The following is a 15593-nucleotide window of genomic DNA, read 5'->3' as shown; positions in this document are numbered from 1 at the left end:
CGTCAAGCTGAAATTGGTGCTGAGATGAAGTATAAAGGAAAGGGTGTTGAAGGTGTTAGTGAAATTGCTGAAAGATCAATTGTTCCATCTTCTGTTTCTGAATCACCTATTCAGAATCCTCGACCAATATCTGCTGTTTCTGGTATTTTTGAAGAGGATGTGTGTCACACCCCGACCACGTAAAACAACAAAACGTGGCGGAAACGTCGGGGAGTGTTGTAACAGAATCATTGTTTCACAACCATGGAATAAATAATTTTGTTTTATTGAATAAATGAACTCATTGTTTTAATACAATCAAATAAGTACAACTATTAGCTTTCAAGTTTTAAAGTCGCTAAGGCACGAGTCCAACCTAAGTGTAGCATATATCATCAGTCATCACAGAGCAGTACCTAAAACATGTGTAAAAATAGGTATGTCAGCATAAAAATGCCGGTGAGTACATAGGTTTTATTGATTTAGGATTCATGACTTATAAGTTTAAAGAAAAGGTTTTTAATAAAAGTAGTCATGATCCTTGTAAAATGCTTTTGTTTTGTAAATCATAAAAAAATCGATAAGAAAACAGTTGATATAAAAAAAGATGTATAAATAAATAATTAGGTAAAAATGAGTTTGTATATATGTATATGTATATATATATATATATATATTGTTGAAAAACAATATTTTGATAAAAAGGTTCATAGTATATTTGAAAATATACCTTGGATTTAAGAAAGTCGAATAAGTAATAATATAATATATTTTAGTTCCAAAATCGTTAACCCAAGTGCACTAAATAACGCCACGGTATGTAATGTGATGATGAGGGGGCCAAGGACGTACTGGATGCAGTGATAAAAGCCTTCGATGATTTCCACATTTCTGTTCTTGGCAAGGTTGCAGATTTAGTGGACAAACCTTTGTTCGTTATCAAACAGAGGAGCGAACTTCCCATTGTGAAGAAGGATTACGAAGCTTGATGCTTGGCTCTTGTAATCATACAATACTTTTCTTTCATTGTGGCATGTAACCGTACAATTTAATTTTCTGTTTATGATTTTGCTGAACATGTTCTTTCTTAAATTTATGGCATCGTATCTTTTGGTTGTGATTTTTATGCTTGGCTTTTTTAGTTTCAGTTTTCATCCAAACTTTCACTGTTTAGCCAAATCATATAGGGTCATTCAGATGACCGGGCTGTAGCAAGAAACTTTTTATAAGTTCGCTTCTCTTGCTCGAATCCTTTTTGTTTTTTAAACGGTCGGATCATACCTGCTCCGATCCGTTTGCTTAATAGATTTTGTTATTTTTAGAACTATTTAAGCCTTCTCGATCGGCGCGAGGCATGGGTCGAGGCCCGTTTGTGCACATTTTTACATTGTTCGAACTTATGCATGGGATATGCTATGATTTATATTTGTAAAATGTAGATCGCTTTATTTATTATCTTGATAATCATGGTTCCGGGGCAGACCCTCCCGCCTTACAAGAAAACGGAAATATGTTCGGGGCAATACCCTCCCGATTCTTACATGGAAAAAAGGAAATACTTCAAAAATAAAAAATAGCGATCTCTCTAGCCCGTAACGGACCGGCGTTTACATGAAACACTTCTTTAGATGGACCTCATTCCATGTTCTAGGAACGGGAGTTCCGTCGATTTTCTCGAGCACGTAGGAACCTTTGGTACTTGCTTCCTTTATGCGATACGGTCCCTCCCATTTTGGGGTTAACTTCCCAGGAGCTTCGACGCGGCTTGCATCGTTGCTTCGGAGCACAAAGCCTCCAACTTTAAACTTGTAAAGTTTGGCACGAGCGTTGTAGTATTTCTCGATCTTCTTTTTGTAACGTGCTTCTTTAATTGCGGCCACGTTTCGACGTTCTTCCAATAGATCGAGATTCGACCGGAGCTCCTGTTCGTTTTCTTCCCAGTTTTTACACCTTTGATTAGGGAGCCCGATTTCTGCGGGGATCACGGCCTACGTGTCGTATGTAAGACTGAACGGTGTTTCTTCGTTACTAGTCTTGTGCAAAGTTCGGTGAGCCCACAATACGTTCGGCAATTCATCTGCCCACCCTTTGCCTTCGTAGCCAAGTCTTCTTTTTATTCCATCTACGATCCGTCGGTTTATCTGCTCGACCTGCCCGTTCCCTTGGGGATGAGCAACCGAGGAGAAGACTTGGTTAATCTTCAAACTTTCGCACCAGCGCTTGAATGGATTCTCCGCGAATTGTTTTGCATTATCGCTCACTATGTAGAGCGGAAGACCAAAGCGGCACACGATCTGCTCCCAAAAGAATCTTGTTACATTATAACCAGAGATAACTGTGAATGGTCGAGCTTCCACCCACTTGGTGAAATAATCCACCGCTACCAATAGATATTGAGCGCTTCCGCTTGATCATGGGAAAGGTCCGACTATATCGACCCCCAATTTCTAAAAAGGCTATGCGGCGGTTACTGGGATCATCTCGTTCTTCGCTCGGAGGCTTATTGGTGCTTGCTTCTGGCATTCATCACATTGTTGGAGTTCTTTAACTGCACTCTCGTGCATCCTGGGCCAGTAATACCCTGCATTTTTTACCTTTGTTACAATCATTTTTGGCCCGGCATGGAATCCACAAATGCCGTAGTGTATTTCTCTAATGATATAGCTGGCCTGTTCTGGATCAAGGCATTTTAACAGAGGCCCGAGGAAGGTCTTTCGATACAAACCCCCTTCCTGCATTTGATATTGAAGCGAGTTGATCTGGATTTTTCTAGCCTCTACTTTATCAATTGGCAAAACATCATGCACCAAGTAGTTAATTATTGACGTCATCCATGTTTGTGACGGAGCTTCCACTTGCATGACTTGTGGAGTGGCGATTGAAGGTGTGGCCAACACTTCTACCCGTACCTCCTTAGCAAGATGACTGAATGACACGGACGCTAATTTGCTCAATGCATCGGCCTTCTTGTTTTTGCTGCGGGGAATATGTTCGACCTTGCATGAATCGAACAATGCCATAGCTTGCTTTACCTGTTCTAGATATTCGATCATGTTAGCTTCCCTTGCTTCATATTCTCCGCTCACCTGGTTCGCTACGAGCAATGAATCCACATGGGCCATGATTTTGCTCCGACTTTGGCTGCCAAACGCAATCCAGCTAACAGTGCCTCATATTCGGCTTCATTATTAGAACTCTTGAATTCTAGTCGGAGCGCATACGTCATATTCGTGCCATTTGGATCGGTGAGAATCAAACCTGCCCCCGCACCTTCGGCGCTCGAAGCCCCGTCTGTATACAGAGACCAGGGCTTGCTTGGCGCTTGCTCCGTTTCTTCCATTTCCTTGTTTTCCGGCATTTTTAATAGAAAATCAGCTATTACCTGCCCTTTTAACGGACCCTTGGTTTTGAAAGTGATGTTGAAGACACCCAACTCGATTGCCCATTTTTCCATGCGCCCTGAAACTTCATGTCATCGGAGAACGTGCTGGATCCTTTGATCCGTTCGAACCTCAATTAGATGGGCTTGAAAATAACGGCGAAGCCTTCTTGAGGCGTGGACTAATGCCAGAGCTAGCTTTTCCAAGTTTGGATATCTGGTTTCATATTCTTTTAATGTTCGGCTTACGTAGTAGATAGGGATCTGAGCCCCGATTCGGTGGGCGACTAACACTGCGCTGATGGCGCCACGCGATGCAGCCAAGTAAACCGTTAGTACCTCATCCTCTTCCGGTACGGTGAGGGTTGGCAACGTGCCCAGATAGACTTTAAGCTCTTCAAAGGCTCGTGCAGCTTCTTCGGTCCATTTAAATTCCGATCTAAAACTTTTTCTAAGTGCATCCATGAATGGGAGAGACCTATCAGCTGCTTTTGACAAAAAACGGTGGAGAGCGGCCAGCCGTCCATTTAAGGACTGAATTTCTTTAACCGAAGCTGGAGGCTTCATGGTAAGGACAGCACCGATTTTGTCTCGGTTGGCTCGCAAACCCTTTAATCTGACCATGACTCCCAAGAATTTCCCTTCTTCTACTCCAAACGTACATTTTTTAGGGTTTAACTTCATGTTGATGCTTCGGAGTCGGGTGAATGTTTCGAGTATGTCTTTCAGCATGGCCGCTTCGTCGTGACTCTTGATTACGGTATCATCGACAAAAACTTCTAAATTTCGCTCGATCTGGTCTTTGAAAGCTTTGTTCATTAAACACTGGTACGTAGCACCGGCGTTTTTTAAGCCGAAGGCATCTTGGAAAAGCAATAAACTCCTTCATTAGTAACAAAGGTTGTCTTGTCCTTATCTTCAACTGCCATTTGTATCTGATGATACCCCTTGTAAGCGTCTAAGAAGCATTTCAGCCTGAACGTGGCGACGGAGTCAATCTTTTCATCTATCTCCGGTAACGGAAAACAATCTTTCGGGCACACATCATACAAATCGGTGAAATCGATACACATTCTCCACGAGTTGTCCTTTTGTACCATAACTGGGTTAGACACCCAGGTTTGATACCGGACTTCTCGAATGATCCCGGCATCTAGGAGACTCTTTACGTCTTTGGCAATTGCCTTGGCTCGATCCGGTGCCATGTGCCTTTTCCTTTGCGCTATTGGCTTAATTGACTCTTTTACATTCAGATGGTGTTGTGCCATGGACCTAGGAACCCCTTGCATATCGAAATGCTTCCATGCAAAGATATCAATTGAATTACTCAATAAATCCCATAGGAGCTTCTTTGTTCGTTTTGGGAGCTGAGCACCGATAGCTACTTGCTGTTCCGGGAATTCCGAGTTAATCGTCCAAAGCTCTGTAGGTGCTGCGGATTTTTTGGAGCTTGTTTCTGCTGCGTGTCTTACCTCTGCAACAAATGAATTTGATTCCGAAAGGATAGTGGCGATCCCTGCTTCGGTGGAGAATTTTATGGCACCGTGTATTGTTGAGCTTATTGTCCGAAAGCTCGTAACCCGGGTCGCCCAAGTATTACGTTATGCTACGAATGAGTACTAACAACCAGAAAGGTTAGTTGAACAGTTCTGCTTCTGTCATTATCTTTGAACGTGGTCGGAAGGGTAATTTATCGGACGAACCACCTCTCCTGAAAAACTTATTAGAGGGGTAGACACCTCGATTAATCTCCTTCTTGTTTGGGGGTTCAGCTGCTGAAAGCATTGCAAGTACATTATCTCAAAGGCGCTTCCTCCGTCTACGTAAATTCGTTGGACCAAATGTCCTGCGATTACGGCCGATATCGTGATCGGTCCGTCTCGAGCATCTTCCGGATCGATCAGAGGAAAGTACGTTGGTTGGTGGATCCAAGCTGCCATATGTTGGTTCGACCGCTTTACCCCTTTGGTTCGGTAGACCAAATCATATTGATTCCAGCCTCGGTGTTCGGATTATCAGTCGCTGATGCAGATTTTTCCCATCCTTTACTTCTTTCACGAGATGGGAGAGTTTTCTGGATCGTACGGCCTTCTCGATCTCCTGTTTTAAAGCCCAACATTCGTCAGTCGTATGCCCCTTGTGTCATACCCCGGCCACGTATAACATGCAACCGCGGCGGAAACGCCGGGGAGTGTTGGGACAGAATTAATTGTTTCATAACCATGGAAACCAAAGTTACATTTTATTTATTTAACAAGCGTAATACATTGTATTAAACAGGAAAACAAAGAGTTCGTGACATAATTAAACTAGTCTATCTTCATTTTTAGTCTCTAAGGCACAGGTCCGCCCTAGTGTCACCATTGTCATCCTATACGATAGCTCCTGAAAACACATGTGAAAGTAGGTACGTCAGCATAAAAATGGCTGTGAGATACATAGGTTTTGTGAAAATGGGATTCATGACTTAAGTTTTAAGAAAACGCTTAATAACAGTCAGTCATGAACCTTGTAAATTGTTTTGCCTTGTAAATCCTTTGGAAAACGATAAAATCAGATGATATGTATAGATAAATGTAAGGTTAAACGAATAACCAAGTAAACTGAGTTGAATATGATAAGTTGTTTGTAAAGCAATGTCTTGTAAAAAGTATGTTATTTGTATAAAACGTAATATGTCTAAACTGAAATGATTTAGATAACGCTACGATATGTAATATTATACAAACATTTATATATAGGAAGTACCAGCGGCGTATCCACCATGATTGTATCATATTACATACGCCACGTTACTCAAACCATTTACCCAAACCAACCACCATGTAAATTGTTCATGTATAAATCAATTGTCAAGTGTTATTGTGTAAACCATATCGAAATGTCTATGTTCAATGTAAACCACCAAATGTGTATATCAATGTCAAAATGTCTATGTTTAATGTAGATCATGTATTGTGTACTCAAAATATATCATGTATGGTAAGTGAAGTGTATCAACTAAACCATATGTAAAATGCACAAAAACAAGGTGTTGAAGTAAAACATGGTTTAAATCAACGTTATGTTTTGTGGAACAATGCATGCTATACTGATACAATCATTTATGCGGCATTGTGAAAATGCATACATCCAAGCCTTGAGACTGTGGCGATAAACCCTTAAACAAATTAAAGGTTTATCTAAGTTATGTATATCGAATTCGGTCATTCCTTTCATCCAAACCAACCTAGGATGTCCGGAACGGGAGTTGTCAATTCCTATGGTACCACTACCTACTAACGAACGGCGTAGCTAATGTTAATGAATGTATTGTTCTATGTTAAACAAACCAAATGTCATACCAAAATGAAGTCATGTGATGTAAACAATTGTACTAAGTATGCACACAATGGGCATAAATAGCATGAAATGTAATGTGAAACAATGTACTAAGTACGCACACAATGGGCATACATAGCATGAAATGTAATGTGAAACAATGTACTAAGTACGCACACAATGGACATACATAGCATGAAATGTAATGAAATCATGTACTATAATGTACTAACGAATCATAGCAGGTATATGATGTGAAAACATGGAAAGCATGAAAGTAACAAGTAGGCACATGTGTTTCAACCCAAAACAGTTTGGAAAACAGTAAAAGAGGGGTTCAATGTACTCACCTGAGATTGCTTTGAAGTTCTTGTATAATAACCAGATAATGCTAGAGATCACGGAATATCAAACGGCACCTAATAGGTAGCTATGTTAATATACCGGACCAAAATCGGAAGGATCGGATAGTATGCGGGTTCGTAAACTAAACGAGTATGGAGACTCGTGAAATATGGTTTAACAAAGCCTACATACTAAAATGAAACCTAACCTAAGTACTTGCGACCCATTACGACCCGTTTAGGTAGCTTATGCTACCTTAACGCGTCGTTCGCGTAGAACGCGTTTGGAACGCCTAACATCGTGACCACAAGGTATAACCTCGGAAGGTTACAGCTATGGTCACCTAATGTGCTTGGTCGGATCCTAATGATCGACCAAATGGGTCGGGTTCGAAAGTATAAGCAATTATTTAGATCGCTTACCTTACGACCCTATATAAGCAATAAACTAAAAGTGACGAGCTAAGCATGTTAGGACATGCTTAACTAAGTTTAGAAAACAGGTTTGGCATCAAAACAAATGGCTTTGATGCTCACGAGTAGTTTGGTTACAAAATACGCAAGAACGTGCATTTTGGCCGAAACTACGACTCGTCACTGAGCTTAGATAACGTGGTAATCAGTAGGTATAGTCACTACGGACTATAACCATCGTGATCACGCTCACGTTATGAAGTTCCAATGAACTTCGTGTTGACCATAGGCTGGTCAACGCAGAAAGTCAAACAAAACGCTGACTTTCGGACTCGAAAAGCGAATAAAAGAACGAAAGAACACTTACGAAGGGTCCCCGAAAGCTAATCTCGATCCAAGAGCTCAGGTATGAGAGCAAAGGCCTCAACTTAGAGCTTTAGATCAGATTTTTGTGGGTTTTAACCAAAAGGGGGGGTATTTATAGGAAGAGTAAAGCCGTTAGGATCGTTTCTTGAATATCGTGCCACGATCCAAGCCGTACACTTGTCGCAAAGTTGTGGTGCCTTATTTTGCCCCCACCATAGGAATCCGACACGTGGCGTTGCCCTTTGGGTGATCAAAAGGCCAATGCAAGTGGATCTAAACATTGAATCTGGTCTGTTTGTCTGATGCGGCCCGCGTAAGGAAGCACACAAAACCCAGGCGGGCCGCCTGGCCCTGCCTGATCAGCACAAAGTTTCAGAAATTACAGTTTTAGTCCCTCTTGAATATTTAAGCCATTTCCGACACTTCTAAGGCCCGTAAAGCCAACTTTAAGGCCCTAAAATGATGCCTAAACATTGTGGACATGAAACATGCTCAAAAATATGCAGGATGTTGGTTCGTTTGGCCGTACGATCGCGATGTTCGGTTAATTACGACGGAATGCGCATAAGCGCGAAAGACGATCCAAATGACGCGACGAATGGATTTTTCTCATGCCAATCACTAAGGCATAATATAAGGATGCTTACATAAATTTTTGGATGTCCAGATGCATTCAGAACGTAAGTTATGCGCGAAAGTGCAAACTTGTGCACTTTTTGACACTTTTAGTCCCTGAATGATCCAAAAGTTTGTTTTAGTATACCAAACCCCTCAAAGCCTATTTCTAAGCTATGTAAAGGATATTTATGGTATGTTTAACTTATGGACATGTTCCGGAATGTTCGTTACAGTTCAAATTGGCATACTTTTGCAGTTTGTCAAATTTAGTCCCTGTAAGCGAATTAACTTGTTTTTGCCATACCAAGGCCTTCAAAACTTATTTCTAAGTTATGTAAAGGTTATTTAAGGTATTTTGTGTATAAGTTGATGTTCCGGAGTATTTGTCGCATTAAACTGAGTACGTTTACGCACCAGTTTGCGTATAATTCTCCAGAAAGTGATGTAGAGTTTGAAATTGAACAAAAGTCAAAACATGAAAAATGTAAAACACAACCAAACAAACATTGGGATAAAATAACATTGTTTTATTGATAATTGAACTGTTCACAATAATTACAAGCATAAATGTTACACCTTGTCTCGGTGATATTCACAATACTTCTTAGAATGTTTATCTGATGTAGGCCGCTGCTTCGACGGTGTAGGAAACCAGGTGGTTTCCGTACTAAGGATCTCGCTCGGCGATTTGGTTAGCTCGGAGAAATTGTTGAAACGTACGTTTCCAGTTCGGAAGCTGCTTCGATCAGACTTCTGGTACGGCCCACGATTTCTATTCCAATTGCTGCTTCTATCTTTTGGTGGTGAAGCGTTCCGTCCCCACGATGCGGTACGGGCCTTAGCATTCTTTGCTGCTGTTTCATTCGGTTGACCGCAGGCGCTTTTTACTCGGACAAAGGCTCGGGCTCGTTCCATAAGTATCTCCATGGTTTTTGGAAGATCTTCGTGGAGCTTTTCTACGAGCTGATTGTTTCGGACTCCGTGACAAAATCCGGAAACACGGAGCTGATCAACCGCCCCACTTATCTGCATGCTCTCTCGATTGAAACGATCGATGAAATCTTCTACGGACTATCCGTCGCGGCGTTTTATGTGGTGAACTTCAGTGATGTCCTTCTTGCAGCGACGCTGCTAACAGAAATTTTGCAAAAAACAGACGCCGGAAGTCTTCAAAATGATCAATCGATCCTTCTGGTAAACCGTCGAACCACACCCTTGCTGACCCAGTAAGAGTCTGAGCAAACATGTGACACCATGCTGACATGGGCCATTGTTCGACCTTAAGTTTCATCGCCTTAAGTAAGCTAATTGGACATGAAAACCTAATGTTTCAATCACTAATGAGTTCCTTACCGGTAGTAGACTAAACTAGTCCGTTGTCATGGTTGTCCCTTTAAGTTTCATGAGAGTATGTCTGGCAAAGGTTTAGAAAATAAGTTGAAAAGAGATTTCTATCTAGGGGTAACATGTTTTAAATTGCATATGCTACATGTCGGTATCCCTTTTTACCTTTTCTTGGCGAGATCTTGAGCCTGTAGAATTGATAGAATGAGTTATATGATGAATTCTTTTGTTGTGTATAGGGCACATGTTATTCTGTGTTAGAACTTGTGTGCTTTGATACGTACCGAGACTGTGGTTTAGATAAAGGCATTAGGATTTCTCGTTACACCCCTCGTGTTTGTGTTTGTTATGTTAATACCACTTCCCTTAGTAGCCCTGTTGAGCCTATTTACCCTTCGTTTGTCCACCCGATATGAATTGTGTAAGACCAACCATGAATGACAATGTATGAGTTTTGGGAAAAAAAAAAGAGGAAAACAACAAAAAGAGAGTTTTGTGAATAATGTTTGTGTTGTTTTGGTAGAAACCAACCCAAAAGTATGAGCCGTTGTGTTTGAATAAAGTTGTCACGGTTTCTTTATTTGTTCGTTAGCCCCATAAAAATAAAAAGCCAAAAATTTTCCTACCTAAGCCTAAGCCCAAAACCCAAAAGTCCTTTTGATATGTGTCGCGTTACATGATACAGTGGAGGTGTGATTGTCATACAAGCTTACGATTGCAGGATCTCATGTTTGGTTCCTGAGTGTTTATATATTAGCACATTACACGTTAGTTCAGATATTACACGAGAGGAGAGTACATTGTGAGGGGCGTGTAGCATGTGATTGAATTGTAAACATGTTAGTTTTAGATAGACAAGTCTTGAGTTTTTAAGTTACATGATTTGCTTGTCAGACTGTCAATCTCGAATGTGTTAGTCTATGGGACGGGTATGCCTTGGGAACTTAAAATGTTGAATCGGTTTAAGGATTTAAAGGTGTTGTTACTGTGGTGGGTAGTTCTAAGTTGGTTTGCTAGAGGACAATCGAAGGTAAGTGTGGGGATGTGATGGAGAGTGCAAAACACGAGCATTAAGTGTGTTAAGTTACGTATTTTATTGTGTTTTAAGTGATTACGCGTAGCGAGTATGATAACTACGGGTTTTTATGATTTTACAGGTAAAACGCGTAATACGATGAAGTTAGAGAGCTTAGCGATGAAAAGGGACAAGCACGGATGATTATTAGAGGGATATCAAGTTAAACGGGAGTTGTTCGGGTCAAGAGATAGCTTGAATGTGAAAGAAACGCGAAACAATAAAGTTCAAGGGGTTGTTTGTTACTAAATACAAGTTGAATTTCATGTGAAAATAGGCAGATACACGACGTAAGCCACGGAATTCTAACCGTAGCTTACGGTTGATATAAGTCAATCAAACATTTGTACAGTAGGTTCAAAACGTAGCCTACGTTGGTAGGCGTAACCTACAATAAAGATGCAAGCAGTGCATGTGTGAAGTTATTGGGTAAAACCTTAAGACATGTGGGCTGGACTTCTTTTGGACACACACTAAGGAACATCATGATTGGAGCCGACTTCTTTGATTGGAGGATTTTTAATTAAAAAGTCAACATCATTACGTGGAAGGGTTTTATCTAGCAAGGATATTGAAGACTCAAAACCAGTTGGTACGACCTGGTTATGAGCAGAGTTTCAGATGACCTGGCAAGAACCTACAAGATCACAAGGAAGAAACACACCGTTAGCCTCGTCACAGGGAGGAGGGCCTCTCTGTGACCAAGCTCGGGCGTGAGAATAAATATTTGTGAGGAGAGAATAGGTCAGGGAGAGAGAGAAAGGAGTTTCGAGAGAGAAAGTAGTGATTACCCTTGGTGTGGAGTCTTGGCGGGGTATTTATACTTTTTGGGGATGCTGGCGTGGCGAGTTAGTTAGGGTCAGACCAGTCGTTGTCATGGTAGTTAAAGCTGTGGGCCCCAGTTAGTTACACCGGATCAGGATGTTTGATCGTTCCGTCTATGGCATTAAGGTGCGACTGTTCCTTTAGGCTTTCGGTTCGGCTTTGTGTTCGCTTGTCATTCGGTCCAACCAAGGACGTATCCTCATCAGATATCACATCATAATATATCACAATTTAAGGAAGACATTGACGGCAGCCTTGAGGTTTCTTGGAGGGTTTTATCTAGCAACAACATCACATCATAATACATCATCAACAGATATATAAGTGGCTACTGACTTGGGGGATTTCGAGAGAGGCACGCATAGAGGAATAAGACATTGTTTGAGGGGCAAAAATTCATCACATGATCCATCATCATCAAACATAGCGACATCAGTAGAGAACTAGATCAAAGATTGGATTTTTATTAATTTTATCATAATTCTTTATATTATAAGGAATATGGTGATTTTAATTATTAATCAAACTTGCAAAGATCAGTCAACCCGCATGAGCGGATAGTCTTTTTATGGTTTCCGCTAGGTGGAGGATTCTTGTAAGTGAACTAGGTTGTGTTTGAAACTTGTTAAATCCAGTAATCTAAGCATTCGATGATTGTTACCGGTTGATTTGATTTAGTTGATTTGTAAACGATTGATTTTGCTTAAAACCTAGTTTTGATTCTTTCAATTCCCGAGAGCTCTAGTAATTGGGATATATTAGATAGGGATTGGGTTTGGTAATCTTCAATTGATAATCGTATGATAACCTCTCGTTGTTAATCAATCAGAGTACTTAGTCCTCTTTTATCACAATCAGTTAAATCAGATTATACAGTTATGTCTATGTAATTGTAAACAATCCAACACAAACCGAATTTACTTTGAATCTGAAATCCGGAGGAAACATTGTTCTCTCCCATTTCTTACAACTTCGTATTTTCGTAATCTGCTAGTTAATGAACTCTCAAACAAACAAGATTTACTTTTTCTACAATAGTTGATCAACACTTGACATAACGACACTTTCCACAATCCTCCTCCGGTTCGATATCCGACTTATCATATCTACATAGTTTAGTTGGTTTTTGCATGTTCTTAACGACAGGCATCACAAAACGTGTAACAAAATTCTCTATAAAGGGCAAAACCTGTCAAAATTCAAAAAATACACCGCCTGAAATATGGTATCAAGATAAAGAACAAAACTTGTAATTTTTCCTTAGAAATATATAATTTTTGTTCATCGAAAACCTTGTTTGTTTTTGCAAAACGTGCATGTCTTTCCACCCCGAAAAAATTTATAAAAATGTAAAACTGTAAAAAGGTGGGGTTATGAACTCACCTCGATATCCTCGTGCAAAGCTAGATTAATATATCCATAAAGTCGTTTCCAAACGCGTAAACTCGCTAGTGTGCAATCTATAACATTCCTAACACGGAATATCTTATAAGCTTCTAAATAAATGTGGTAGATATACTACGTGTTACCGAGCTCTACCGAATCGTTAACCGAATGATTCGACGGTAAGTTGTTAACTTAATGGAAACGATTAAGTTATACTTGTTAAGTTCCATTTAATGTCGGTAATAATTACTAAGTTCTGAAAATACTTGGTTTTCAAGAGATTTGAAATATAAAAATATGTATATAAAAATATATAAATATATCGATAGAATCGCGTTAGTCGTCCCGAGAAGTCGTACGTGTATGTAATGAATATTCGTATAAAACTAATATATTACGAACTGGTACAACGTATTGCGTCTCGTATATAATTATCAACATAATTACATATAATTATAAGTTGTTATAATCGACTTGTCGTTTATTTGTAAACCAATAACGTGATTAATAATATGAGAAAATCGTACGTTGACATATCATATGCCGTTTAGGCGTTTGAAATAATTATAAATAACAAATAATTATATCTATCGTATAAAAGATTGTCGAGTTTTTCGTCGTTTGAAATAAATATAAATAATAATCATATTTATTTTATGTAGTTGTCGATTACGATACGTTTGAAGCAAATATAAATAATCATATTTTATAAGAAAGGATTTTCGAGTTTGACGTTTGAAATAAATATAATAATTATATTTATTTTGTAAAATAGTTCGCGTTATCGTCGTTTTTGTAAGTTATAAAGTGTCGTAAATAAATACACATTCGTATTTGTTTTTACAAAAGTTACTTGTTTTCGATAGTTTTCGTTTTATAATAAAACACGTTTTGTCTACGAAATTTTACGAAAAACGGACAGAATTTACTTTGTTTTTGAACGATCCCGGCAACTAAAAGTGTCAATAGATTTTAATCAAAACGTAACAATTGGAAGAATATATATGTCTATCTATATACGCGTTATATAAACATGATTGATATACGATTTGGTTCGGTTTAAGCTCGTTCACGTGTATAATAAAAACAAATCAACGTAAATAACAATCGCGGCGTAAATCCCTTACCAATCTTCGTGACGCTTCATTGACTGAGTTGACCAGTTGACTCGGTTTGACCGAGTCGGCTGAGTTGACTGGTTTGACTCGGGTTGACTGAGTTGACTCGGTTTGACCGAGTTGACTCGTCGACCGTGTAGATTGTGTTGACCAGTAGCTGACCCGAGTTGACCCGCATCATGATTCTGACCCGGTTGACCAGATTTCGACCCATGATGACCAGGTTTGACCCGCACTGAGTTGAAACACTCGAACCCAAAACATAATCTGAACCCGCAACTTGAAGTGAAACACCCGAAACTTAAAATCTGACCCGAGACTCCCAAACCAACATCTGAACCAAATACCACCACTGCCGCCGTTACAGTCGCATCACAACCACCACTTCAGTCGTTCAACCCTATCATCATCTTCATCAAACATCGCAAAAAGAGAACAAAGTAAACATCAGAGGAAGCTTTTAACGAACCCAGCATACCGATCGGAAACTCCAAGGAGGTAGGTGTTCTTACCTGAGAACTCACGGCTGCCGAAATTTAAATACCACCATCGTCGCCGCTGTCGAGCGCGGCGTTTCTGAAAGTCATCCGACGGTTCCGCCGTTTGCCACCGTCGTGCTCCGCCGGCACATCGTCGGCAGCTCCTTCTTCTTCACTCTTTCTCTCCTCTCTTTCTTGATCTAACTCTTTTTCTCCCCGTTCTCCAGGATGTTGAGGTGTGGGAGGGGTGTTATGGGGAAGGAGGAGGAGGGTGGTTGTGGTGTGGTACATGAAGGAGGTGGTCGTGGTGTAGCCGGAGGTGCGGGCACCGGAATCTCGGTCACCGGAGCTGAGGAAGAGACAGGGAGTGTTTGTATGGTGAGTTAGGGTTTCTCCAAGTGAAGTGCAGAGAAAAAAAAAAGTGAAAGAGGGAGTGTCGGCTGGTTGTGAAGGTGAAGGAATGAGGGTTACAACTTAACAAATGGTTTTTATACTTAGGTTTTTCTTCAAATGGGCTTGGGCCCTGTGCCCACAAGCCCCCTACTAATGTTTTAAATGGCCCGCCTACACCTACGAACCCGTTTTTAAACCCGAGCTCCACGGAACATTGTTAATTATCGTTTCTAAGATAAAAAGGCGTAAAATAGTGTCGGTATTCACTAGGGCTGTAAACGAACCGAACGTTCAACGAACAGTTCGTGAACCGTTCGGCGGGAAGTTCGTTTATGTTCGTTCGTTTAATAAACGAACGAACACGAACAAATAGTTTCGTTCGATTAGTTAAATGAACGAACATGAACAGAGGTCTCGTTCGTTCGATTGTGTTCGTGAACGTTCGGTGAGGTGTTCGTGAACGTGTTCGTGAACATTCGTTGATTTGCCTTCGTTTATGTTCGTATGTTTGTGTGTTAGTTGAAGATCTTTGTACTTTCTTATATTTTATTT

At 40.3% G+C, this 15593-nt stretch overlaps 1 protein-coding gene and 1 long non-coding RNA gene across 3 annotated transcripts; both read right to left on the bottom strand.

Moving 5' to 3' along the window:
* Positions 1 to 1586: 1586 nt before the first annotated feature.
* On the bottom strand, positions 1587 to 2999 carry LOC110866890. Its single transcript, XM_022116033.1, has 3 exons — positions 2451 to 2999; positions 2043 to 2273; positions 1587 to 1967 (listed from the first exon to the last, which is right to left on the bottom strand). The coding sequence occupies exons 1-3, from the start codon at positions 2997 to 2999 to the stop codon at positions 1587 to 1589; spliced, it is 1161 nt and encodes a 386-aa protein (XP_021971725.1).
* Positions 3000 to 12536: 9537 nt separating this feature from the next.
* LOC110868511 lies at positions 12537 to 15103 on the bottom strand. 2 transcript variants are annotated; one of them, XR_002552518.2, is made up of 4 exons: positions 14682 to 15103; positions 14179 to 14579; positions 13049 to 13136; positions 12537 to 12854 (listed from the first exon to the last, which is right to left on the bottom strand). It is a non-coding gene; the product is annotated as an uncharacterized LOC110868511 (long non-coding RNA). The 2 variants fall into 2 exon arrangements; XR_002552519.2 differs by having other exon boundaries at positions 13049 to 13125.
* Positions 15104 to 15593: the final 490 nt, after the last annotated feature.

Source organism: Helianthus annuus, chromosome 4 (genome assembly GCF_002127325.2).
Source record: "Helianthus annuus cultivar XRQ/B chromosome 4, HanXRQr2.0-SUNRISE, whole genome shotgun sequence".
In the NCBI taxonomy this organism is placed as follows: Eukaryota; Viridiplantae; Streptophyta; class Magnoliopsida; order Asterales; family Asteraceae; genus Helianthus; species Helianthus annuus.
This window is presented reverse-complemented; position numbering and strand designations above follow the sequence as displayed.